The sequence below is a fragment of the Kogia breviceps genome, chromosome 7, assembly GCF_026419965.1.
Source record: "Kogia breviceps isolate mKogBre1 chromosome 7, mKogBre1 haplotype 1, whole genome shotgun sequence".
NCBI classification, from domain to species: domain Eukaryota; kingdom Metazoa; phylum Chordata; class Mammalia; order Artiodactyla; family Physeteridae; genus Kogia; species Kogia breviceps.
This window is the reverse complement of record NC_081316.1, coordinates 37,779,018-37,805,882: the sequence shown is the minus strand read 5'-3', so window position 1 is coordinate 37,805,882 and position 26,865 is coordinate 37,779,018. Positions and strand designations below refer to the sequence as shown.

Sequence of the window (26,865 nt, the reverse complement as noted above, 5' to 3'; positions counted from 1 at the left end):
AAGTCCCATTCTATCTGACTGCCTACCATTTCTCTCATGTAATTCCCATGATTCTGGACATGCTTGGTTCCAAATGTGCCTGTGTACTTTTAGTCTGTGTGACATCAACATTAATCTGCTTAAGTTGCATTTTTGGTGGAGTTAGTTCACACTCCTTTGGGTCCTTAAGTATGCTCAGGTCTGCCTGTCTATCATTCCTGGTGTGTTCTTGTGTGTGTTACAGTTGTCTCTGAGTTGTGAGAAGTGTGTGCCTAAGGGCAATTGAGTAACTGGGTTTATCATGGGTCTATAGGATGCTGCATGCCTATATATGTGTCTCTTTTTACCTTGAAGGATGTGTGTCCATCTGCGGTTGTCCGTTTTGTGTCCATGTACTTGTTTGATGCCTAAGAGTAATTGTGATCCTGTGTGTGTTTGTGCATATGTATGGGTCTATGGGCTGCTACATGTCTCTTTTCATGTTGAAAGTTGTACGTCTGCTGACCATCGTGGGTCCATTTGGATGTGGGTTTGTACACAGTGAAGGCTGTGGGTCTAATTCTAACTGTGTCCGTGTGGACTGCATGTTTAAAGGCTGAAGGGAATCTGTCTTTGCCTTTCATCCCCGGGTTATGAGAAAAATGTGTGTAGCCGTGTGACCAGAGCAAGAATGTGTTTGTCTCTCGGCCAATCTCCTTCCTCACCCAGGGCCTGGGGTCACGGTTACTTTCCAGGATGCCTTGGCACTGATTCCCAGAGGGGCGGGACCTGCAGGGCCGCGCCTCCAGCCACCAGGGATAGGCAAGCCTCTCTACCCTGGGCAGTAGCAGCCGGGTGTGTGGGTGTGAGGGTGTGGGAGTTTGGGTTAGTGGTGGGCGGGGTCTAGCACGCATCACCAGCCACCCTCACTCCTCCCGCCCCGCCGCCAGCCGACTCCAGCCTGCTCATTGGCCGTGTCTGCAGTGACGTCGTGGGGATCGCAGACAGAACCCTCAGCGCCCGGCGCGCGGGAGGTATTGTCCGTCACTGGTGCTTTGTTACGTCGTCGCCTCCACCTGGCTGCGGGCGCGTCCTGGCAGCTGCAGCCCGGAGCCGGGTGCCAGCTGCTGCGGCCGCCGCCTCCGCCATGGTGTCCCCGGTCACTGTGGTGAGTGTGTGAGCAAGCGAGCCAGTGTCCGGCGCGGCCAGAGCCCACCGGCCTGGGGACTGGGCTGCGGAAGGCCAAGCAGCCGGTGGCCGAGGAAGCGCAGGGATCCCGCGGCGGCCCGCGTCCCCATGCGGGAGTCGGCGCTGTCACGGTCCGCCGCATCCCAAACCTCCGCGCCCCTCCTCTGCGCGCCCCCCGCCGGTCGGAGGGAGGGAGGAAAACAGTGGGCACGTGACTTGGAAGCGTGACTTTGTTGATCGCTGTGTGTCTGGCGCGGGTCGGCTGGATCGCTGCCTGGGAGAGGAAGGGGACGGCAGCGGGCCGCAGGCTTCTGCGTGGGCAGACCACAGCGAGGCGTGGGAGAGGGCGGGGGAGAGCAGGAGGGTGACTGGGACCTCCTGGGAATCCTGTTCCAAATGTGTTTCCTCTCTTTCCTCATCTTATAGAGAAGTCTGGGGCGGTGCAGGGCACGCTTCTGAGTCTAAACAGCCTTGATAGCGCGCTGGAGGAAAAGAGGTCGTTCTCTATTGACATCCCTTGTTCAGACTTTCTCACCTGACCCTTTGTCTCTCCCCCGCCCCCTCCTCCTTCTAGTGCTGGGCTCTCTATCAACACCTCCCCAGCTGCTACTGCTGTTTCTCCTTCTAGGAAATATGGGGCTGGGGGAGGGGTGTGGGGTACATGCTTCCAAGGGCTGGCAGGTGGAGGCTGGGGAGACCTGGGGACTGTGAGGATAAGCTGTCTCCTCCTCTGCCCATGTCCCTGCCCTGACCATCCTGCATGGGGGAATCTCCATAGGAGGGAACGTAGTCATCTCTTCTCACTGCTCTCACACCTGGCAGAGCCAGGGCAGGCTTAGGCCCTGGACCCACCATCTGCCTCTTCCCAACCTCCTTCATTACAGCCTGCTCAGTCCCAGGTAACCAGGGACTGAAGGTCTGACAGTCAGTGTGTACCCAGAGCCCTGTGCTGGGCGGCTCACCCAGCCAGAGGCCTATCACTTTGGGCAGAACATGAGTATACCGGAAACCTCAGCTGCTCTGAATCACTCTCAGAGCCCTGGTACCAGAGGCCCAAGAAAAGGAGCTTCAGGGGATCACAGATTCAGAATATGTGCAGCAGCCCCCTGGTGCCTGCATGGCCTTGGACACAACCTTTCTTTAGCTGCCCTCCCCCCTAATCCGGCTGAGACCAAGTCAGCTGCTCTAACTTCCCCCTCTCAGTTCCACATCTCCTCCCAGCCTGACTGCTGGCTTCTGATCAAAAGCTGGGAAGAGAACCTCTCCCTCCCCTTCCTGCCTCTTTCTGATGGGCCTTGAGTTGCTGTTGTTCTCTGGGAAGTGAGGCTGACTGACACCCTCTCCAACCCCCCAATTCCTGAGATTGCTGGTATTTCAGGGACAGTTTTCTTGCTCCTAACTCATGGGTCCATTTATCTAGGCAGCATCCCTGTCTCCTCTCCTTGCCCTTGATGGTACCTTGAGGCTGGGGCAGCTGGAGTGGAGGCTGAGTTTGCAGACTGGCCAGGGAGAGAGCCTGTGGGGGCTGAGATGGTTGACGGTGCCCACCCTCACACATTCCTGGCACTCACCTGGTGTTGCTGGGCCTGTGTCCTGGCCCTACTGCTGAGGATCACGAGTTGGCCAGTTGTGGCGTCTCTGTGATTTCCTGCTGACTCCACTCTATTCCAGACAGCTGGGGGCTGATGCTGGCAGAGAGAGGCTAAAGGGGCTTTGGGGAAGGAGAGGGAGGGGGCAGGAAGGGAGAAGCATTGGGCTGCAAGATGGGACACTATTGCAAAGTCTTTTTTCTGCGCAGTGAGTGACTATTCTGGTCCTACCCCAGGGCCAAGAATGGATGCAACTAGCGGGGACAGTGGAGCCCTTTCTCTTCCTAATCAATTAAGCCTCAGGGTAATGATGGGCTTGTTCACACTCTGCTGGCTGCTTGGGGCAGGCCAAACTGGGTTCTGTGTGTCAATCCTCTCTGCTTGGGCAGTGGCCTGTCTTTGGGATGGAAGCCTGGGCTGAGAGTGATGGCTCTGAGCCCGGCTTTGGGCTTCTGAGTTCCCATGCTCTGAGTGCTGCCCTTGTCCTATGTCCTCCAGGTGAAGAGTGAGGGACCCAAGCTGGTGCCCTTCTTCAAAGCCACTTGTGTGTATTTTGTGCTCTGGCTGCCTTCGTCCAGCCCATCGTGGGTCAGCGCCCTCATCAAGTGCCTGCCCATCTTCTGCCTCTGGCTCTTCCTTCTGGCCCACGGCCTAGGATTCCTGATGGCCCACCCCAGTGCCACCCGTATCTTTGTGGGGCTCGTCTTCTCTGCTCTAGGTGATGCCTTCCTCATCTGGCAGGACCAGGGCTACTTTGTGCACGGTCAGTCATCACAGTAGCTACCTGGGAGGAATCCTGGGGTTGGGGGCTAGAGGGCCCTGGGGGGCCAAGGATTTGGGAAAGGGAGGTTTTTTAGTTTTTGGTTTTTTTAAACAAGAATATGGGGAATTTGAGGGGTTCTGTGGCCAAAGACTATTGGGGCCCCTGTTGGAGGATGGCCCTGCCGGTGATATGGTGATCAGTTCTGGAGTGCCACAGGACAGTTGGGGAGGGTATCTTTGCCTTCATGGATTTCTTCCCACCCCTGTTACCCTCAAAAGAAAGCTCCTGGGTTATATCCCAAGCACTCTACTCCTACCCCCACCTCCTGTTACTCATTATTCACCTGAGCTTGCCTTCAACATCCCATCATCCCCTCTCACTTTTAGGTCTGCTGATGTTTGCTGTGACCCACATGTTCTATGCCTCGGCCTTTGGCATGCGGCCACTGGCTCTTCGGACAGGTCTGGTGATGGCAGTACTGTCGGGCCTGTGCTATGCCCTCCTCTACCCATGCCTCACAGGTGCCTTCACCTACCTGGTGGGGGTCTATATGGCCCTTATCAGCTTCATGGGCTGGCGAGCTGTGGCAGGGCTACAGCTGGTTGGGACTGCCTGGCGCTGGACTGAGCTGGCGGCGGGCAGTGGTGCACTGCTCTTTATTGTCTCAGACCTGACCATCGCCCTCAACAAGTTCTGCTTTCCGGTGCCCTACTCGCGGGCCCTCATCATGTCCACCTACTACACCGCCCAGATGCTCATCGCCCTGTCAGCTGTCGAGAGCCGGGAGCCAGTGGAAGACTACCGACTGAGCAAGGCCAAATGAGGGGCCAGGTTCTGGTCACCCCTCTCTTCTCCTGGCGCTGGGGTCCAGAACCTGGGAACCTGCAAGAGCTGGATCAGGATGGCTGCAGTACCAGCCTAGGGCAGCAGGTACCACCTGTGAAATGCACAAGGTTGAGGGGATAAGCAGGAAAAGGATTTTTCTAGCAAAGCTAGTGGTCCAGGACAATGCTGAGAACTAAAAAGAGCCAGTTTCATGCTCCTTGCTGAGCCAGAAGAAGATATCTCCCCACCTCTACCCCATCCAGACTGACAGAGCCCCTCTGGAGGGCCGTGGTGCTCATCCTCTTAACCTCCCCTACTTCTACTAGATAGAAGAGTCTAACTCACCCACTTCCAGCCTTTCTGATTTGCATAGAGTTGAGGGAGGAGAGGAAGAGTCTGTGCTGAGATGATCCACGTCCAGGGCTTGAAGCCCCTTTCACAGGCCCCTAGTTGGGAAGAATGGATGGGGTGGAGTCTCCCTTTCCCACATCTATCCTTGTTACTTGAACAATCTTAATCTCTAAGTGTTGGGTGGGAAGGTGAAGGGGTGTCTATCCAGGTAGGCAAGATTGGGGATGACTTTGGCCTGGGAGTTTGGGGTACCAAGGATTCAAGTTGGTCCCATCTCTCAAAGGCCATCCCAGAACTCAGGCCCCACACCACCACCCTCAGACCCTATCCCCAGGGCTAGGGTGAACCACGCCAAAGGAAGGGGCCAGCCTGTGTGTGCGTCTGTATGTGAGTCTTGTGTGTGTAGTCTGTCTCCCAGCCTATCTATGTCTTACTCTGCCAGCTGTCTCTGACCTGCTGTGTGTCAAAGTCTTTTAGGGAGAGGGCCTCAGGGAGCTGCTGAGGGGTTGCTGAGCCTGGCTCAGAGAGCTGGGATGCCCCCCACATACACACCCACTCTCAGGTCTTTCCTCCTTGCCCCTTCTGCACTGGGAGTGAGAGGAGGGGGCTCCGGTGACACTCTAGGGTCATAAGACCCGAGGCACATTCAATGCAAGGGGAGCAAGGATGGGACAACTCCATTCTATTGCTCGTGTGAAAAAAAAAATAAAAAATACCCAAGGGCCATTGGCTGCTCTGCTTGTCTGCCTGTGTGGCATGTGCCTGTCTTGGAGAGGTGGAGGTGTGGGGCATGGCGCCAGGGGCCCTGGATGTCCTCACAGCCTGGGTCACAGTCCTGGCCGGTGCATCTTGGCGCCAGGCTGGCTCCCTGGCTCTTTTGACACTGTGCTGGTTGGAGCTTGTCTCACTTCCTAATCACGTGTGTGGGTGAGGATGTAGATCAAGAGGATGGGGGATGGGTAGTATTTGCCACCATCCAAACTTGACCTTGATGCACTCCCCTGTGCACAGATGCCCAGCACCTTTGGTGACTCCTAGTTACTCAGTGTCCTCTACTGCTACCCAACTCCTCCCCTCCCCACCCCAGACCTGCCAGTTGCTCCAAAATGACCCAGATTCCCTTCAAGCATCTCCTTTCTTCCTGGACTCTGGGCTCAGTTGAACAGCGGGGAGGAATGAGATTAGACTGTCTGGTTCATACTTTAGATGTGAAGCCCTGGCAGAATAACGTGTCACCCCACTCCAGGGGCATTTGCATCTTAATGGGCAGCGCCCTGACCCAGAAGTAAAAAGGGAAGCCTTGGGTGGTGGTGAATACGCCATCAGTAGAGGGGTTGTACAGTTGTGGGGATGTGATAAAGAGACTCAAGCCCCATATGGGTGTTGAATGAATCAGTGATTTTCAAACTAGGGTTTTTACAGAGATCCCTGCTAGTGGGAGCTAGCAGAAGAATAAAGTAGAGGAGGAAGGCTCAAAGACCCCCATCCTTGTTTCAAGTCTAGTAGGTTCTTAAGATTTTTTTTTTTTTTTTTGCGGTACGCGGGCCTCTCCCTGTCGTGGCCTCTCCCGTTGTGGAGCACAGGCTCCGGACGCACAGGCTCAGCGGCCATGGCTCACGGGCCCAGCCACTCCGCGGCATGTGGGATCTTCCCGGACCAGGGCACGAACCCGCGTCCCCTGCATCGGCAGGCGGATTCTCAACCACTGCACCACCAGGAAAGCCCTCCCCCCCTTTTTTTTTTTTTAAAGGAAGGGTTTTCTGCTGCAAAACATAAGTTTGAAAGCTGGCGAGCAGGATGACCAATCCGTTCTAGCTTTCAGATGCTCTTAATTCTCAAATAGTGGGAAACCCAGACACTAAAGAGGCAAGGTCCTGATCCCTTCCAACCCCTGAACTCTGAAGACACACCTACCTGGAGTGAAGAAATGGGAAGGGCAGGATGGGGAGAAAGATGCAGACTTCCCCTCTATGCCCGGAGGGAGGGCAGGGTGCAGTGTGGCTGTGGAGGAGGGGAAGGCAAGGCGAGGCCCAGTCAGAAGGGGACTGGTCGTTCCCCATGTGGGTGGGTTTGGACCTACCTCTCAGGGGTCGCGGTTCTATGTATCCCCATCCTACACCCAAGTCTATCTCCTTGGTCCCTGCTGCACACCATGGTTAGGAACAGGCACTCAGTTTATTGTCCCATGCCTTCACTGAATGTTTACGTTGACAAGCACCACAGAGGGAACCGGGTCTCTCTCACTGGGACCACACACAGAGGATGGGCCAAGATGCACCACCCACATCACAGCATCCTCAGGGTGCCTGGTCTGGGCTGGAGCTCACATAAGGTACTTTGATTTCTTCTGCAGACTCTCAGTGACGGAGGCTAGAATTGCCTTGTCATCTTTGTCTGAAAGAGCAAAGCAAGTATTTGTTAGTGTGAATGATGCTGGGGTAAGGGAAACTCCAAATTGCTGGACTTGCAGTCGCTATGCAGGAACCAGGGGCTGGACCCTGCCCGGGATCCTCACTCCTTGCCAGCCCCAGTCTCCCAAGGTCAGCTGGGTGTGTGGGGCCAAGAGCTGCCAGTTATTCGGCATTTCGTATTTGCCACGCATTGTGCCAGGCACTTCTGTGCACTATCTCATTTAATCCTCATGACAGCCCTAAGCAGTACGTGGGAAAACAAGCTCAGAGTGGCTTGCCAAGGTCACATGGCTGGTGAGTGTTGGAGCCAGGGCCCTGTGCCCATGTGCTTACAACCAGAATTAAATTGTCAGGGATCTCTCTAGCTGTGGAATGAGAGCTGGATGTCTCCCACAGGGCCTTCCCTGGCCTAGTTCTGTTACACAGTTCAGCAGCCACTGTGGAGGCGTCATCTCAATGCCAGACACTTAGCTGAGTACTTGAGAGACAGAGCAACAGGACCAGGTCCTTTCCCCAGAGAAAGGCATCTATAACAGGATGAAAAAAAAAAAAAAAAAAGGCATCTGTAACCATGGAAACCATGGACCCCAATAGTGTGCCATGGAGACTTCAGAGTGTGGCAGAGGATGAGGCTGGAGAGGTAGATGGTGGGGGGGGTGTGTGTGCCTTGTTGATTGTGATTTTTTTTTTTTTTTTATAAATTTTATTTATTTATTTATTTATGGTTGTGTTGGGCCTTTGTTTCTGTGCAAGGGCTTTCTCTAGTTGTGGCAAGCGGGGGCCACTCTTCATCATGGTGTGCGGGCCTCTCACTATCGCGGCCTCCTTGTTGTGCAGCACAGGCTCCAGACGCACAGGCTCAGTAATTGGCTCACGGGTCCAGTTGCTCCGCGGCATGTGGGATCTTCCCAGACCAGGGCTTGAACCCGTGTCCCCTGCATCGGCAGGCGGATTCTCAACCACTGCGCCACCAGGGAAGCCCTGATTGTGATTTTTATCTAAAGGATCCTGGGAAAGCTAGGAGGGAGTTTAAACAAAGAGGAGCAAAACAGGTCATCTCTGCATTTAGACAGTTCATGTAACTAGCTGTTTAGCTGTGAAGACAGTAGAGTGGTAGGAAGAAACAGAATATTTCCCCTATATGTGTGCCCATGAGCAGAAACATAGCACACGTATGTGCAGAGGGAGGGCCTCCCTCCACTGGGTTCCCTTCAGTGCCTCCCATCTAGCCTCATCCCAGACCAGCTGCACATCAGAACCACTTGTAAAATTTGTAAACATAAAGATTCCTTCCAGGGCCCTGCCAGGGAGATTGTGATTGGTAAGTCTGGTTTAGGCCTGATCACTGGCGTCTTTTTTTTTTTTGCTGTACGCGGGCCTCTCACTGTTGTGGCCTCTCCCGTGGCCTCTCCCGTTGTGGAGCACAGGCTCCCGTCGCGCAGGCTCAGCGGCCATGGCTCACGGGCCCAGCCGCTCCGCGGCATGTGGGATCTTCCCAGACCGGGGCACGAACCCGTGTCCCCTGCATCGGCAGGCGGACTCTCAACCACTGCGCCACCAGGGAAGCCCCCACTGGCGTCTTTTTCAAATGCAAGTCTAGGCCCACCAAGGTTGCAGACTACAGACTACTGAGGGACTGCAAACTCCGAAGTTTGCAGGGGCCAGGCACATAACAAATGACATCGAGAAGATGGGACAGTGGTACGAACTATGGCCAGTTGGAGAATGTTTACACCACCCCATGTCAGATTAAATAAAAGCCTGCGCCAGCCATAGGAAAAGAGTCGATCAACGGCTCAAGAGGCCGCCATGTTGCGCCTCCGCCCCACGCGGGACACAGCCAGACACCCTCACCCTCCCGGGCCGGCCGGCGCTGCACCCTCACCGTAGATGGTGAGCGGGCAGCTGCTGCGGTCCTTGCCCAGCTCGTTCTCCACCAGTACGCTGTACTCTCCGCTGTCCTTGAGTGTGCAGGTGGGGATGACGATGGTGCACACACCGCTGGTGGAGTTGTACCAGAACTTGGAGTTGGCCGTGATGTTGACGTCGCCCTTGTAGAGGGTCACGGTGGGCCGTGGGTTCCCAAGGAAGGCGCAGGTCATGGTGCAGTCCTGGCCGCGCAGCACGGTGTGCGGCTTGAGCGGGGTCAGGAAGCGCGGTGCGTGGCGCCAGTCTTTCTGCTGGTACCGCTTCAGCTTGGCGCTCTGGTCCTCGACTGCGCGGACGGGACACGAAGGGCGGTGAGCGCACCCCAAGGCCCCCATCCATCGCGCGCCGGCTTAGAGCTCCTAAGACGCCCCGGAGACCCAGCTCACGGAACCCCGAGGACCTGGGTTAGATTCCCACGTGCTATCAACTCTGGGGCCCCGACTTTATACTGGTTCCTAAGGTTCCCCTTCCGCGCCCCCCCCCCAATGGGTTCCAAGACCTAAACCAGGTCCGCGGGGTTTTACGCTTTTCCAGACCCGGGCGTTCTAGACTTCTTTCCAGCCGCCAGCCTCCAGACCCGAGCTGTTATCTGGCTTTTAACTCCCCATCCAAGCTTTCCCCAACGCCCTCGCAGCCTCCGCGGTCTCTGCTCTCTCCAGTTTAGGCCCTCATTTCAAGATTCCCGCAGCTATCCTTACCCTTAATGCTCTCCCTCCAGGGTTTCTGGATGTCATCTCTGCTCCTTGGACCCTCCCTCAGTCCTCAGACAGGACCTCAGCCAGCCTCTCGGCTCAGACTGCCTCTCAGCTCCACATCCCCTCCTCACCCTCCGGCCGCCAAGGGGAGCTCCCCACCTCCGCGTTAGTCCCACGCCTCAGTGTACCCTGAAGGAAACTCCTCCCCTAGGCTTCCAGAACTCTGCTTTTCTCCCCAGGGTCCCTGATGTTAATTAAGCCTTTCACCTCAGTTCTTCTCAGATTTTACCTCAAATCTTGGGTACCCCTTGCAACCCTTATTTCATCCCCGCCATCAGGGATCCCAGACTTTACCTGAACCCCCAAGTCCCCAGACTCACTCTTGTCCTTGTTGACGAGCCAGGTATCCCTGGAGTCCAGCGGGTCGCTGTCACCGATTTTGTTCCGGGCCAGCACTCGGAAGTAGTACTTCCTGCCGGGGAGCAGCCCGGTCACCGTGTACTTGTTGCTGAAGACGTGCTCGGCCACAGTGAACCAGGCGGCGGTGCTGACGTCCCGCTTCATGATGACGCAGTGGGCCTCGCTGTCCTCCTGCACGTCGGGGCTGTGGTTCCAGGTCAGAGTCACCGTGTTGGGGACCTCCTCGAACAGCTGCAGGTTTGTGGGTGGCTGCGGAACATCTGGAAGGGTCCGAAGGTCCATCAGCCACCCTGGGCGGCTGAAGTATCGTGCCCCCACCCCCACTACCTGCCAAGCCCTAAGGAGGATTGGATGGGGCACCTTACCTTCTTCTAACTCTCAGGCAGCTGGGGGTGTTGGAGTCAGAAAGAACTATTTATGAAGTGTAGCTTTGCCACTTACTAGCCCTGTGAACTTTGGCAAGTTACTTATCTTTTCTGAGACCCATTTCCTCATTTGCAAAATGAGACTAACAATAACTATCATGGAAACGTTGCATAAAGTGCCTGGCATGTAGGATCTGTTCAATAAAAGTTCACCTGTTCATCTCTTGGGGGTTTAGGGCTTTATTATAAAGCTTCCAGCCGCCTCTAAGAGGCCACCCAATTTGGGGGGGCTGTTATGATTTTAATGGAGAGAGATACAAAATGCACCGATGCAAAAGAATGTTTCACATACTCTTTGGCATAGTGATTAATGTAAATGTAATAATACACAATGTGTTAAACCTCAAAACCTACAAAGTTTCCTGCAACCTAAGATAATGAAAAGGCTCTTCCCAAGTTATTACCCACCACCTTTACTATTAAAATTCTAAATATCTGGGGGGAGTGAAAAATAATAGAAGGCTCATTTCAGCTGTGGTTCAAGAATTCTAATGAAGCTGTATGGCAATGACACTGTGGGACTGTGAAGTTTCCCCCAAAAGGCTTTCTCGGTGGCCACATCACAAACTTTAAAAGTATTTCCAATAACATATAGGCAAATTACCCCAAGTTTTAATGGACTCCTTTCCATCTGTCCCTCCCGCCTCTTACCCATTCTCTGCTCTCTCTATGCTCACAAACCCTACTCTGCCTATGCCCCGAAGCTCTCCGCATTACGACTGAGACTGAAACAAGGGCTGGGTCCTAGTTCAATGCCTCTGGGGCTTCAAGACACTGAGAAAAAGTGAAAACAACCCTTGGCGTTAAGGCAAAGGCTGATAAAGTCTTGTCCTGTGGTGCCAAAGAAGACTTGACTACCTTAAGGCATGACTTTACAGTGGTAGGCACTCAAGCAGCACAAAGGAGTGTGTGCAGTGATGCCTCCCCAGGCCTCTACCTGTTGTCGTACCTGCCACACGCACGTGGATGTCATGGTACGCCTCTCCAAACTCATTCTGGAGCAAGATGCGGTACACCCCCGAGTCAGAGCGCCTGGTGCTGCTGATGAGGAACTGGGAGTGGTTTTTGCTCTCGGTGATGGCTTCCCTGCCCTTGCTGGGCATGCCATCCTTCAGCCAGATCACGTTGGGTGGTGGTGAGCCCTGGGTGGTGACAGGAGATGGCACCAGGGGTCACCTGGGTGGTATTTGGGGGCAGGCCCTGTCCCACTGTCCAGGAGTCTCCTGCCAGGCTCTGAGGCCACGGGTCTGGCTAGGGGCAGAGGCAGAGGCAGAGACTATGATAGCTGTAGCAGCCAACTTGGTTAAGTGGTGGGCGTCTGGGGGTCAGGGTAGGACTCACAGAGAAGGCGGCATGGATGCAGAGGGCTGTCCCAGCGCGAACCACCATGGGACTTTTCAGCCGGGCACCGAGGTCAAACTTGGGAGCAGCTGAGATGGAGGAGACAGAGATGGGAGCATGGAACACTCTTTCCAGAAGACTTAGCTTTAAGCCTCCCCTCCAAAGCTTTTCCCAACCTCTTCTCCTTCATGCTCTCACTACAGGCCATACAGACATCTAGCAACCCTGCAATGCTGTGAAGCATTTTTAAATTTTTTCTCATCTGTCTCCCTCTATTATTATATGACTCTTTAGGGCAGGTCCTGTGTCTTATTTTTTTCTAAATCCCTAACACCTCCCTTGGCACACAGTAGATACTGTTCGGCACACAATGAGTGGGGTTTTTGTTTTTCATTTTATTTGTTGTTTTTGGCAGGGAAGCCCCTGGGGTTATCCCTAGCTCTGTCCAGGCACAAGCATGGATGACTCTTTCTTGATCACAGCGTCACCCAGTTTTCTCCTGTGGGATGAGGTCCCAGAGAGGAAGGTGTGGAGCTAGGATGTTGGGTCCTAAACCCCAGGCCTGTCTGCATCCCTCACCTGGTGGTGGCATGGCACGGACCCCCTCGTCCAGCTCCACAGGCTCCCCACACCCAGCCTCGTTCACAGCCCGTATTCGGAAGAAGTATTTCTGCCTCTCGTTGAGGCCTCCTACTGTGTAGCAGGTGCCTAAGATGGGGATCTTTGTGCACTTGGACCACTCCTTGATGTCTTCAGCCCGCATCTCAAGGATGTAGCCAGAGGGTGGGTCTCCCTCGGCAGGCTCCAGCCAGGCCAGGGAGATGCTGGAGTTGGAGGAATCCGACACCTGCAGGCCCTGCACCAGGCCAGGGGGTTCTGCGTGACACAGACAACTAGTCAGCCCCCAGATTCTTCTCCACTCAATGCCATGCCCGATTCCCGCACTCAATACCCCTAACTTTCAACACCTCTACCTTCAACACTCACAGTTAAAATGCTCAATACCCAGCCTTTCACCTTCAACAACCTCTAAATTTAATTCTCTCAGTCTCCATACTTTCACCCTTGAAGTCAAAACCCTCCAGATTCAATATACACTCTACACTCAACCCCTCTGTATTCAAAACTCCAGCCTTTAGCTCAGCCCTCTGCACCACACCCATTCAGGTGTGATATCCCCATCTCACCACCTAAGCTCAGCACCCACCCAACCATTTACCCAACACCCCTGCTCAATCCTCAAACATGCTTCTACTACCTCACCTAACCAGACATACTCAACATTTGATAAAAACATTTTTCCACCCACCTCCTCGCTGTCCCTGACTCTCAATCTTTATTTGCTGGCTTTCTCTTGTGTGTGAATCTTGTCCCTCTATCAGGCTGGCAGCTCCCAGAGAGTGGAGACTGTGTGATCCCCTCCTGTTAGACTTTCCCGGGAAGAAATCCTCTTTCTACCTCAAACGGCTAATTCCACTATGTGTTGGGGTCTGGCATCACCATACTCACTGACAGGGTCCTTGGCTACCACTGAGCTGGATGGCATACTAGGCTGCCCGGGGCCTGCCTTATTCACAGCTACAACTCGGAATTCATATTCTGTGTCCTCCAGGAGACCATCCACAGTGTACTTCGTGCCTGAAATGGGAATTTGAGGGGTAATGAGGCCAGGGGTGGTCCACGTGGTAGGAGACCATAGAGTGAGTGGATATGGAAGAGGGGGTCATGAGATGCTATTAAAACCCACAAAGGAGTTGGAGGAGGGAGTATGTTCAGAGCAGCCCGGGTACACAGGTCCACCCAACAAAGTCTCCCTTGGTCCCTCCTGGGCCTTTGTCCCTCGACCTCACCCTGGATGGGGTCCTTGTTGACTGGCACCCACAGGTTACTGTCTTTCTTCTTCCGCTCCACAGTGTAGCCGAGCACTGGGGCTCCCCCATCTTGGGTGGGGGCATTCCATGTGATGGTCACAGCCTCTTTGGTCACGTCGGTCACTTGGGGCTGGGAGGCAAGACCAGGAGGCTCTGTGGGAGAGAGAGAGAGGGCAGAGGTTAGGAGGGGGAGCTTGTAGACAGTTGCCCACCCCATGCTGAGCTCTGGTCCTTAAGAAAACTTAAGCCAACGATTAACTCTGGTTGCACATAAATGTCATGTGGGAGTAATAAAAACCCCCCAAAACCCCACCAACAACTAGTGTCTGGGTCCTTTGTCCTGATTCTAATTCAGTTGGCCTAGGGTGGAGACCAGGAATCAGCATTTTTTTAGAGATCTCAAGTGATTCTAGTGTGTAGCCAAGATAGAGAACCGCCAACTTGAATTTTCCAACCTGTGGCATCCCCAGTGGCACGGTTTTTAATGTACTGTCTTGACACACAGAAACATGGAGATCAGTTGGGAGGAGTGTAGCAAGTAATTAACTAGTGATCATAATTAAAATGCCAATGTTGTCAAGGGTTTTCTTTGAAAAAAAAGTTAGAATGGATTCAAGGCTATCCCTAAAGTAACATTACTCTCCCTTGGATATGGGATGATTTCTGGAATGGAGAAACAATTGGAGTTATCTCCCTGGAATCGTGCACAGTTCTGGATATACACACGGGAGTGTGTTGTGCATGTGATCTGACTGGAAAAAGTTGACAATTCCTGTCCAAAACGATCTTCTGCTCTTATTCTAGAATCCATCTGTCTCGTAGGGCAGCTAGAGATGGCCCTGCGGAATCTCCCACAGACCAGCACTCCTCACCGGCTGAAGGTCCCCACGGTGGCCCCTGAGGTCCCCATGGAGCACGGGGCTATCTCACTGACCAATAGGATTTCCTGCAAACACTTCCTCTGTCTCCAGCGGGTCGCTCACTCCTTCCGAATTGACGGCCAGGATACGAAACTGGTAGGCTTTCCCCTCTTCCACCTTGTTGGTGGAGAATTTGGTGACTTTGCTTTCCACCTCACCAATCTTAATCCAGGACTTCTTGCCGACTGCCTTCCGTTCCACTATGAACTGTGTTATAGGCCTCCCGCCATTGTCCTTCGGGGCCTTCCACTTCATGTGCACACAATTACCCGAGAGCTCCAGGAACTCCACCCGGCCTTGGGGAGGCTTGGGACGGTCTAAGGACAGAAGATAGCATCAGAATGTGTCTTTGGAGCAAAGGAGCAGAAGGGCTTCATCCCACTGGTTGGCGGTCCACCAGACTGAGACATAGCTAGATTCTGAGCTTTGAGGATCCCTTGTCCTTCCCTCTGTCACTGTTTTCCTAAGACATGCGCAAATAGCTTGATCCCTGCCCCCTCCCCCCGAGATTCCTGTCCACCTAGGAATGAGTGAACTGGAGACCTGAGGGACCCCTGCCTCAGCTAATTCCCACTTACCTCTTCCAGACAAGGTCTCCCCTCCTCTCAGCTTCCAGAACTCCAGTACTTTCTTTTATTACAGTTTATTTTATAATTACATGTCTGCCGGTTTTTATCCCTTTTGGGTTGAGGGACTGCTGGGGATAACTCGTCCTGTGTCCCCAGTACTGAGAACACAGAGGAGGTGCTCAGTCATGCTGCCGAACTGAACTGAAACCCAATCCATCCAAACCCACAGCTTGATGGAGATGCAGGTAGAGGAGGTGATGCTGGTGTGTGTGTGTGTGTGTGTGTGTGTGTGTGTGTGTGTGTGTGTGTGTTGCACGTTGAATATGAGTTCACTAAGGCCAGCTCCTCATCTCTTTCCTTAACTTTATGTTCAGACCCATCCCAAATACCATTTCCACCCCCATTCCATCTTTCTCTCCAATTTCATTCTCTCCTCAACCCTATCTCACCTCCCCTCACTGCATTTCACTTCCAACTCCAATATTCTTCCCAATGAATCTCACTTTCATCCTAAATTCCACCTCTCTTTTACCTCATTTCCACCTTACTTCCAACCACGTCCTCATTCCAAGTCAGTTACAATACTGCACCAACATCTGAAGGTCAACTATGTGCTGTGCACTCTGCTCTAGTCTTTAAATTCACTTGATGTAGGCACTTTAAAAAACCACCCTGTCGCAGATGAGAAGCTGAGGCTCAGGAAAGTTAATGGACCTGCCCAAGGCCACCTAGTTAGGAAGTTAGGAAATGGGCTTCTTCTGGCTGCAAAGCCAGCACTTCATTCCCATTCTCAACCCGAGCTCCAACTCTCTCCTCAGCCTGCGTGGTGGCCCCCAGCCCAGCCAAGCGAGGGTCCTGGCCTCACCCAGCACGCTGAGGTGCAGAGTGGCTGTGGTGGAGCCATGGTCATTCTTGAGCTTGAGCATAACGATGCCACTGTCCTCCCGCGCACAGTTTGAAATGGTGAGCAGCGCCTGGTCTACCCCACGCTCCATGGACACGCGTTCCTCTTCCGTCACCTCCATGCCGTCCTTGTACCACGTCACTTTGGGCAGCGGCTTGGCCCGGAAGGGCACCTTGATGTTCGCGGTGTGGCCCACCTTCACGGTCACCGGGTGCACGGCCAGTGCCTCCAGTACCGATGGGTCGATGGTTGGAGGATCTGCAGGGAGGGGCGGCAGGGAAGGCTCGAAGAGCAGGGATGCGGGAGGAGCCGAGGGGTGGAGGAGGAGCCCATGGGGGTGGGGGAGGAGCTAGGAGTAGGTGGGCGGGCCAGGCGTGGTCTAGCTTTGTCCATGGTTGGTGGCGACCTTACCTGCGATAAATACCGAGGCTTCGCTCTCTGCACCCTTGGCCCTGAATGTGTACTTGCCCTCGTGCTCTGGCCCCATATTGGGGAAGATGAGCTTGTGTACCGCACCCTGCTTCACGATCTGCACGCCGGTCAAGTCCGTGATCTGCTGGGCGAGGGGCGGTCATGAGTGCGAGTGTATGCCCGGTCGACCCCTTCGTCCTTCATTCCCTTCCCTGGCCCCTGCCTCGGACCTCCTCGGCATCCTTCAGCCACACGCCATCCACCTTTTCGTCGTTCAGCACTACGCACAGCTCAGCCGGGCTGCCGGTGGCCGCGTGCACGTCGGACATCCCGCTCTTCACGGTGGCCAGCCGCTCTCGAGAGAAAGGGGGCAGGGGCTGGGTTAGGGTATCGGGGTGGAAGGGACTTACGGGAAAAGGGCTGGTGGCGTCTATCAAAATCATTTATGATGAGCAAGATGTTTGGAAATGGGCAAGTGGGTAATGGTCGGTGGGGGCATTAGAGCAGGTAGGTGGGGGGCGGTTGGGGAAAAGTCAATGGCATTGGGAAATGGCAACTGGGAATTCTGGGAGATGGCTAATGGGGGGCTGATCATCGGAGGATGGTCAGTGCGGACTTAGGATGCTCAGGTGAAGAAGGGGACTAGATGGTGGGATGCAAGTGGTTAGTGGAGTTGGGATATTTAGCTGGTTATGCTGGTCTGTGGGATGCCCAGCGTTTATTGGGAGTTGAGGGTGGTCAGAGTTAGTGAGGAGTGGTCAGGGATAGTGCGTAGGGGCTGGTCAGGGTCTAGGGGTGTGGGATGACCAGGTTTGCTGGGGATGGTCAGAGTCTGGAAGTAAAGGATGGATGAAGTCAAGGGATTTTGGATAGAGTTCAAAAGATGAGGGATGGTCAGGGTCTAGGAGGTAGAGATGGTCACAATTTGGGAGATGGGGGTGGTCAGAGTGGGGAGGTAGAATTAGATCATGGTCTGGAGGAGGATTGAAGTCCGTCAGGGGACTGGTGGGTGTCCACAGTAGGAAACTGTTAGGGCTGGGGGGTTGGTCAGTGGGGACTGACAGGGTGGGTGTATACCTTCCACAGTGACTACAGCAGTACTGCAGTATTCCACGGGGTCCCCATCCTGCATGGCCACCACAGTGTACTCGCCACCGTCACTGAGCTGTGCATCCTCGATGACCAGCTCCGCTCGCTTGCCCTCATGGCTCATGCTGTATTTGGAGCTACGCTCCAGCAGCTGTCCGTCCTTCTTCCAGCGCAGGGTCACATTCTTGGAGGTCAGCTCACACTCAAGGCATGCACAGCTCCTCTCTTTCACACGCACATTCTTGAGCGTGCTCACAAACTTTATAGGGATGCCTATGGACAGACAAACACCTGGTCCTGCTCCCAACCTCCTTTTCTGCAGCTAGATGCTGCCCTGCTCCTCTTTTTGACCCTAGAAACCACAGGGCCTTGTGACATGAAGTGTGTCGCAGAGGTACCCGGCAGGGAGGATCCCAGCTCTGCCTCTTACTTGCTAGCTGACTGTGTGCAGTGCATTCACTCTCCAAGTCTCATTTTCCTCATATGTAGAATGGGACAACAGCTTTTACCTCCTCACAGCACTGCAGGCAATATCTCTAATGTCCCCTTGGAGCTCCAGCCATAATTGCATTGTCTCTCTGGTGTCTGGGCCTTTACACATGCTATTCCCTCTCCTGAGAATGTCTTCTTCTCTTGCCCCTTCTCTGAAAACTGAACTCCTCTTTGTTTTACTTGGTAAAGCTTTGCTGTCATCTCATCACATCCTTTTTGATATTGCCAGGTGGTACCTCTTCTTTGGGTTCTCACAGACTCCATGTCTCCCTCAGTCACAGCAATGATTGTTTCATGTCACTTGTGTTAAGAGTGGTTCACATGTATGACCCACCATCATGTGCAACTCTCCAAACTAGGTATAATATAAGAATGTAAGTAGTCAAGAGTGATGTGCTGTAATATATGATATTAGACTCATAAAGGCTAATAATTTCTTGGCCCATTATCTCCCAGCTGATAGTAAGATCCTAGAGTGTCTTGACTCCTTGCTTAAGAACTTTTGTTCTAATTCCATTTCCACACCTGCTTCTCCCACTAGACTAGGAATTAGCAGAGAGAACTCTCTATCTTTCTAGTAGCCATCAAAGGGCCTTGCAAGGAGGAGATGGACAGATACATGGAGGGATGGATGGATGGATGGATGGATGCTCACATGGAGGTCGCTGTGGCATGAAGCCCACCCCTCAAGCTCTGGCCCAAACACTCACGGTCAATAGTGAGCTGGGCCTTCCGAACCAGGTCCCCCACCTCGGCAGAGAACTCGCCACTGTCACTGAGTCTGGCATCCTTAATCTTAAGCGTGTGGGTCAAACCATCCTCAGACACAGTGATTTCATACTTTTCATCCCTCTTCAGCTCCTTTCCATTGAACTTCCACACAAAGTTGGGCACTTTCTTGGAGAGACAGATCTCAAATACAGCTGTCTGGCGCTCTGTCACCTTCATTGGCTTCATCTCTCCCAAGAACTTCAGAGGCTCATCTGCAGCAAAGAGTAGGAGGGGCATTCACTGGGCTGTATCCCTGGCCCCTCCTGAGGGGTAGGATGGTGAAGGGGGGACATAAAGACTCAGGTGTCATTGGCCTCCTGTAGCCCACAGTTGGGGAAAGCATCCTTCTTTTGTTCTGCTTGTGAATCCTAGAGTCTCCTCCCATGATGTTCATATGGTCACCTCTCCAGTAATGTTAACAGCAATTTTAGAAAGAATATTTCTCTATGTGATTTTAGATATGCACCAGGTACTATTCTGGCCATTTTGCATACATTAAAGCATTCAGGTAGACTCTACCATTATTTCCCATTTTACAGATGGGAAAACTGAGGCAAAGAGAAGTTAAATCACTTGCCCCAAATACACAGCTCATAAGTGACAGAAGCTGGGATTTGAACTCCAGTAGTTCAACTCCAGAAGCTGTACTCTTAACCACTGTGCTACACTGCCCCACAGCACTTTATCTCATAGTCCTCTCCCTTATACCCCATGTCTCTCTCCTCCATTAACTCCCATCCTCATGCAATCTGTGCACAGCCTCATGGTCCTGCCTCCCACGTCCCCATGGACCCCATCCTTGGATATTCCTCTGCCCTGACCCTGACTGTGTCCTCCTGTGCCGCCTGGTGCCCACACTCTTACCCAGCACTGTGAGCTTTGCACTTATCCGCTTGTTGCCCACGGACAGGCTGTAGGTGCCTGCATCGTTCATGTTCACGTTGGTAATAACCAGCATGTACTTGGTGCCCATCTGCTTCATGTCATACTTGCCCAGGGAGTACTGGATCCTCAGTGGCTCATTATCCTGCCTCATGGAATAGGTAGAAAAGCTCATGAAGGGGTTTAGGAGGAGATTTCTAGAGGTCTCCATTCCCCAAAGCCAGCCTGAGCTGGAAGTTGCCATATCTACCTCTCTAAGATCCTCAAACACACTCAGAGGCCCCTAAGATCTCTCTAGCCTCATCATCTGGCTCGGTGGGATCCAGGGTCTCTGCCTCTCCTGAGGCCCAAACTCTTAATATGCATAAGTTCACTAGATACTTTCTCTTAGAGGCCCATCTTCAGTGACCTGCAGGACTATCTAATCCAGCCTTTTCAGATGGGTAGACTGAGGTATAGAGAAAGGGAAGTAACTGTTTCAAATCAAACAGCAAACTGGTGGAACATCTAAGAATAAAGCCCAGACCTCATCCAGTTTCAGCCATACCAGATGGTATGGTATGGTATGGTATGGTATACCAGCCATACCTTTTGATGGGATGGAGGAGAGGACAGGGCTTATGGGTAATGGGAGGGTCTTGGAAGGAAAGGGGTGCAGAGAAAAAATGATATTCCAGGGTGGGCCCTTCCTAGGTGCTCTCCCCACCTTGATCCATGTCATTTTGACATTGGGGTCCTTCAGCTCCATTATGCAGTCAAAGACCACCGTGGTATCCACCTTGGTCTCTCTGTCTTCCAGGGGCTTCAGAATCTGGATGGTCTGAGAGATTGTGGTAACAAAAAGGCAGGTGTCAGAGGCATCTGGAATCTGCAATCTGCCCAGACTGTGTCTCCAGTGCTGGAGGAGCCCCCTGAAGGTCTGGGGAGAAATGACTAGGCTGATTAGATAACTGTGGTCCCTGCCACCCCCCTCCCCCTACAATGAACAACTTGAAGATTTAGGGGGAAATAGGTACGATAAGGGAAGAGAAAGGAACCACCATTTGTGGAATAGTCACTATGTACCTGGGCCCATTACATAGGCCTTCTAATTCCAGTGTAGATGCTTAACAGTTATGAGTTGTTGAGTGAATGAATGAGAACAACACCACAAAAACAAATGAAAAAGGGAAGTATAATTTTCATTTTGCAGATGAAGAAACAGGTTCAGAGAGACCCCCAAGTTCACTCAGTTAATAAGGCAGTAGAACTGGACTTTGAACCCAGGTCTGTCTGACTCCAAAGTCCATGCAAATACATTAGGGAGCGGTGAAGAGAAAAGAGGTAGAAGGAGGGTGACCTGAGTTCCTTGCCTGCCCTTGCAGTAGAGAATGCCCTTGAGTATGCACGTGCATGGTGGGGAGACCTTGCCACCGGGAGTCACACAGGCACTAGCACTTTCGGTAAGGCCCAGCCCCTGGCCTGCAGCTCCCTGCTCCCTGATGGGCACTGACCTCTACCTCCACTTTCTTCATCCCTTTGAGCTTCTTGAGCAGCCCCCGGAAGTCTGTGAAACCATACTCCATACAGACCTTCTCAAAGTCCTTCTTGGGCACCTTGGACAAAATCTCCAGCATCTCTTTCTCATCCGTCACCTTCTGCTGCTTCTTGGGAGGAGGGTGTCCCCTGGAAGGAAGTGGGTGCCAAGCTTGGACTTAGTGCCTTTCTCTGAAGACAGAAGGAGCCTCTCCCAACCATGAGGTGCTCCCCCCTACTCCATGGATTCTTGGAGGCTGGGCCATTAATTCAGGGGGCTGTTGAAAGGCCTTCCAGAAGCTCTAGCCTGGAGGGTGGGGGGACCACACCCTGGGCAGAGGAGCTTCCCAGCCTCACCTCTTCTTCAACATCTTTTTGAATTCCAATTTTTCTTGACCTGAGAACAGAGAGAGGGACAGGGTCAGACAGAGGGAGTTTGGTCCCTAAGAGGAAAGGCCAGGAGAATGGGGCTGGCTCACCCTCGGTCACAAGCAACGACACGGTGTAGATGGCATCTGCATGGTCATTGCTTGCAATGCACTTGTAGTCGTCAGAGTCATCCGAGGTCAGCGGCTCCAGCTGGATCAGAGTCAGGCCATTAGTAGGGGAGGTGGGGAGGGAACCACAGGGAGACTCTCTGTGAGATGGGAAAGGAGGGTGTTTCTTTTGGGCTGGGGGAGCAGCTGAGTGTAGGATGTATGTGTGGAGGATTGAGCAGCCTCTGTGATTGGGAGGTGCCAGGTTGCAGTCAGTGTGCGTGTGTCTCTTTGAAGCCTGATTCTGCATTGGATTCTCCCCCTTGGCTGTGAGCTCCTGGATGACAGGGACTTCCTCTGATTTGCAACTTTATCTGCAGTTTCTGGCACTGGGCTGAGTACGCCTTTATTTAACACGGATTTACTCCTCTGTACCAGGTATTGGCCTGAGCCCCTGAGGAAATGGGGGTGAACAAGGCTGCCCTGGCGCCTGTAGAAAGGCACTTAGGTACCAGTGGCTTCCTGGAAAGTGCTTGCCGAATGAATGAGCTTGTGTAAGAAGTGGCCAGTAGTGGGGGCTCTGGGGCAGCTTGTGTGTGCTGTAGGGGCTAAGGGTCCTAGAATGCGCCTTCGGGAGAAGGAAGCAACTTGCGTCTGTGGGGAGAAGGGAGGCTCTTTTGCCTTTCACAGTGGGAAGTCCGGGCAGGACGAGAAACAGGAGTAATTAATTATAGGCCTAGGTCTCCCAGGAACCCATCCCTCCCTCTCCTCAAAGGGTCTGCAGCCAGAGGCTGCATGCAGAAGATAGCTAGACCTTAGGATGATCAGCCTTTGGCATTGCTCTTCTGGAAGGTTCCCCTGAACAGCCCAGGAACCCTCACCCTCACCTACACTCTAGGACCAGCCACTCCCTCCGTGCTCAGCCTGGCTCCGCCCACCGTGGTCTTAGCCCCTTCTAGTCACGCCCATAGCTTTGGTTTCACGTTCCTTTTGGGCTCACTCACCTTCTGGAACCTCTCTTTCTCTTCCATTTGGTCTTGCCCCCTCCTTGTTCTGGCATTGTCCTAGCTCTGCCTTACCCCACCCCTCATTTTGGTCCCCTGCTCACTCTGGCCACCCCCCAGCTCCTGACATGGTTTCTCTTATCCTGCCCCTCCTCTAGGGCAATGACAGCCCCTTTTCCCATCTCCCAGTTCTTGGGTCTCCATTGTGGATCTCTTGTTTGCGACAGGACCTGCAGCCCATGCCAGGGGTCCCCGCCTCCGACCTTATGGGTAGCTGGACCTCGCACCTTCAGCACGTGCTCCTCGTTAACGCTGTCGTAGAATATCTTGGCGGACTCCTTGATGGGGGTGCCGCTCTCTCTCTTCCAGGAGATGTTGGGTTTGGGGTTCCCCTGCACCCGGACTCGGAACATGGCTTTATCCCCTGCAGTGGGCACAGGACCTATTTTTTCCCTCTTAGCCTCCAAGCTGCACCTTCTACCTGCTCCCAGCCCAAGGCAGGGCAGGGACCCTCAGCCCGACCCAGCCAGTGATTGTGTATTTAGAGGACAGTGGTGGTGGTGGTGGCGGCTGGGTCACTGGGGGGCGGGGGAAGGGAAGCACCCAGGGGCCTGGAGAGACGCGGGGAGGGACGCACCCTCGGGCGCGGTGACCGGCTGAGGCTTATCCACGAACTCAGGGATGCTCTCGCCAGCAGGGATGTTGGAACTCCGGGTCACCAAGCTGAAGAACTCTGTGGTGCTGGAGGACTTCGTCGTCACGACTTCCTCTGTGGCGGCAGACGAGAGGTCAGAATGGGCTACAGGCGGAGCTTAGCCTGGAATTGGAGGGCTAACCTTTTCTTGAGGGGACGGTGGAGCATTTTAGGTCAGCAGAGGGGCAGGACCAGCACTGGCCGAGAAACAAGGACCTTAGCGTCGGTGGGTCATTGTGTTATGGCAAATTTCAACCACTAGGGGAGCCAACCCTCATCCACCACTCTGGTCAATCTTTATTGGGTCAAAGCCTTGAGTTCTACTTTTTTCTCTCTTAGACGGAAACTTGTCTTTGGGATTTTATGGGTCTCTTAGGCTTCTCTTCTGGAAGTTCTGGTCCCCCAGTAGCATTAAATAGTGACCGGAGTTCTAAAGGCTGCACCTGGTCTACACGTCTTATTTGACCTTTACAATGTTTAAACAAAAAATAGCCCTACATCTAAAAATGGAGAGATTTCACATAAAAATGCAGATTTCTGGACCCTCAGCACTGGACTTACATTCCCATATGATAACAGTCAGTGGGAGGGAGGTGAAGAGTGACTGTCCCTTTAGATGGACTACATCCTGTCCAGTTCACCTCAGTCTTTTTTCTGCATTTATGTTCCCTGCCTGGACACTATCGGCCAGTGGTTTTCAACACTGGCTGCACATCAGAATCCCCGGAGATCTTAAAAAAACAAAAAACAAAAACCCACCAGATTTAACCCTCTGAGGTGAGCCTCACATATCGCTGTTTTTTTTCACTCCCCTCTCCCCCCACTCCTACACTAACATGACTCTGGTGCACAGTCAAGGCTGAGAATCGCTACTATAGTCAATTGAGTTTGCAATTTCTGGTCTTGAGTCCTGGCTGTTTCATTTGCTCTGCTTCACTGGCCAGGAGGAATTGGTGTAAAGTGTTTATCTGGTCTTCACCTCTGTGCACAGAGGACTCTGAAGGAGAGGGCAACGACTGGGAGGACAGGAATTCAATATCCTGGTCCCTGGCCATCTTTTAATCACTTTCCTCTAGAGACATGACTAAAACAGTCTGTTCTGCTCTGAGACCATTTCTCAGCTTTCCCTTGGATCTGCCCTCCCCCAAGTCTGGTCCCCAAGGGCTGAGTGCCTGGAAGCTCAAGTCACTTGTTTACGTGTTCATCTTCTCTGCACTGGCAGCTTCAGGTCTTCTCTTAAGTGAGGCAGGGCCAGCATTATTATTCATAGGTAGATAAGGTTGCTACCTCCCTAACTTCCTCCATGCCTGAAATTCTACCATCAGAGATGGTATTTACCTATGGCTCTGATCTTAAGCAACTGAGAGTTCATCAATCACTCACACACATCCATGTGACTGATTTTTCCTAAGATTTTTTTCTGGAGGTTGGATCTGTGGGTGACCATCTGGCTGGCTAAGCTTTATCAAAGCACAGATTAGAAACACAGGTTGGGAAGGGCTGCTGGTGGTATCTTGGGCTCTTGAGGGGCCCAGCAGTCACAAAGACTGGAGGAAGAAAGGCTGCCCCTACCTGATTACTGACCCCCTCCTCCAGCCATCCCACTCTACTTGCCTCCCACGATCTTGGTTGTCTGGGAGAAGGTCTGCATGTGGGTGGTGGAACTGGAGAACTCCATGGACACGTGCTCCTGAAGCATCTCCTTGTGGTGAATGGTCGTCATGGTGACAGCAGGCGTGGGCACTCACCTGGGAGGACCAGGAAGAGGATGAGGCCATGAAGGACAAGGAAGGGAGCAAGAGGGAGACTCAGAGATGTTCTTATGTGTGTGTGGGGCGGGGTAAGGGATGGGACAGGTGGACACGGGGGAAATGGCTGTGCACAGGAGAGGGTGAGGAGAGGTTGGGCAGCAAGCCTCTTCTCTCTGGCCTCTCTTCTCTTCCCTTAGTGTCTCCCTTTCCCTGGTTGGCTACAAGGACCAATGGGCCTGTCCGCCACTGACTAGCGCCAAACTATTCCAAGTATATGGAGGGGGAGAAGGTAGGATTTCGACTTACCCAGCACACCCAGTAAGGCCCAGAGGGAGTTGAGGATAACTACTGATAGCTACATGGAACTAGGGGGGCAGTGCTGGAGGTTTTATCAGGAGAGAATGAAGTCAGAACTGAGAAGGAACTTCCTGACTAAGCCACACTGGAGCAGGCCTTGAAAGGAAACTGTGGATCTTCTTGCTGGGCCCTGGGGAGCCCTGGCATGGGGGGATTGCTAAGACAGATGACAAAGCATTGCTACAGCTCTGCTTTCGTTTGCGACATGTTAAAGACAGAGATTGAGTTTTTATTTCTTATACTTTTTTTTGAATTGGTAATTCAATCATATAGTTAAAAAGTAAAACAATATAAACATCTATGTGAAGAGGCTCCCTCCGGCTCCCAAGCCCCTCCATCTCCCAGCCCTCCCCAGCAGGTAACCACTTGTGGTCTCTGGGCTCTTTCTGGAGCTCCTTCAGGCAAATATGAATATGTTTTTGTCTCTACCCTTTTTTAACACATAAGGTAGCCTATTACATATGCTATTCAGCCCTCTTTTCACTTTCTACATCCTGGAGATCTTTCCATCCCAGTTCATAAAGTTTCCCCATCCTTGTTAACAGCTACACAGTATTCCAACGAATGGGTATACATACCATCTTTTATTTAACCAGAGTGGCGGTTTTTAAACCTCTATTTTGTTTATGAGAAACTGATGTCAGAGAAATAACCTGTCCAAGGTCACCCGGACTAGAATCCTGGCCTCTTGACTCCCAGTTCAGTGTCCTTCCAGGGGACCCCAAAGCCTTCTTCCAAATTAGAAGGTTTGGGGCTAAAGTTAACCCCCTCATCCCATGAGATCTCTCTGCCTGGACTGCTTCTCCCTCTGGGTTCTGAGACCACTCCCCTGTCCCAGCTCCTGCTGTCCCCCTCTGGGCTCAGAAGTTAGCAGATTCTGCCCCTTTCATGAGGGAAGATGCAAGTCTTACCTTTGTGTCACCAATCCCTTCTAACCCTCGAATGCTGTGTCCACCCGCAGCTTTGGAGGTGCAGCTGGTGCCTGGGCTGTAGACTTACCAAAGCCTCCTTCTTCCTTTGCCCCAGCAATGGGGCCACCAGGAGTCACTGGTTCCTTAAGTATCTGGCCCCCTGGGGGTGATCCCTTACTCAGGCTCCGCAGCTGTCCCAGCGAGCTGGCACACTGCTTTGGGGGATGGGGGGGCTGAGGCCAGGGCTGTAGGCAACGTGGGGCATGGGGCAGGCAGGTGGCTGAGGGTGGTGGTCCCGGGGTACTTTTTCTGTTCCCTTGTGCAGAGCTTTTGGTTCTCACTGCTGCCAGGTG

At 53.1% G+C, this 26,865-nt stretch overlaps 2 protein-coding genes across 2 annotated transcripts; one reads left to right on the top strand and one right to left on the bottom strand.

The window, feature by feature from the left end:
- The first annotated feature begins 895 nt into the window (after positions 1-895).
- TMEM86A (transmembrane protein 86A) lies at positions 896-8,434 on the top strand. The gene is made up of 3 exons (XM_059068891.2): positions 896-1,126; positions 3,234-3,498; positions 3,885-8,434. The coding sequence occupies exons 1-3, from the start codon at positions 1,106-1,108 to the stop codon at positions 4,319-4,321; spliced, it is 723 nt and encodes a 240-aa protein (XP_058924874.1). The 5' UTR covers positions 896-1,105; the 3' UTR covers positions 4,322-8,434.
- IGSF22 (immunoglobulin superfamily member 22) lies at positions 6,831-25,216 on the bottom strand. The gene is made up of 22 exons (XM_059068899.2): positions 25,108-25,216; positions 23,437-23,568; positions 23,087-23,223; positions 21,799-21,898; positions 21,677-21,716; positions 21,298-21,469; positions 20,511-20,624; positions 19,787-19,949; positions 18,862-19,134; positions 17,648-17,932; positions 16,801-16,925; positions 16,571-16,712; positions 16,121-16,417; positions 14,701-15,003; positions 13,746-13,919; positions 13,405-13,533; positions 12,475-12,771; positions 11,896-11,984; positions 11,504-11,696; positions 10,090-10,389; positions 8,971-9,300; positions 6,831-7,068 (listed from the first exon to the last, which is right to left on the bottom strand). The coding sequence occupies exons 1-22, from the start codon at positions 25,214-25,216 to the stop codon at positions 6,998-7,000; spliced, it is 3,975 nt and encodes a 1,324-aa protein (XP_058924882.1). The 3' UTR covers positions 6,831-6,997.
- Positions 25,217-26,865: the final 1,649 nt, after the last annotated feature.

Excerpts from the sequence above, each read along its gene's own strand:
- TMEM86A (XM_059068891.2), top strand. The coding sequence starts at position 1,106 with ATGGTGTCCCCGGTCACTGTG. Across the intron at positions 1,127-3,233 it reads TGGTGTCCCCGGTCACTGTG|GTGAAGAGTGAGGGACCCAA; the intron begins GTGAGTGTGTGA and ends TATGTCCTCCAG. Across the intron at positions 3,499-3,884 it reads CCAGGGCTACTTTGTGCACG|GTCTGCTGATGTTTGCTGTG; the intron begins GTCAGTCATCAC and ends TCTCACTTTTAG.
- IGSF22 (XM_059068899.2), bottom strand. The coding sequence starts at position 25,216 with ATGACGACCATTCACCACAAGGAGATGCTTCAGGAGCACGTGTCCATG. Across the intron at positions 20,625-21,297 it reads TGAAGAAAGTGGAGGTAGAG|ACCATCCAGATTCTGAAGCC; the intron begins GTCAGTGCCCAT and ends ACAATCTCTCAG. Across the intron at positions 13,920-14,700 it reads GTTTGCAGGAAATCCTATTG|AGCCTCCTGGTCTTGCCTCC; the intron begins GTCAGTGAGATA and ends TCTCTCCCACAG.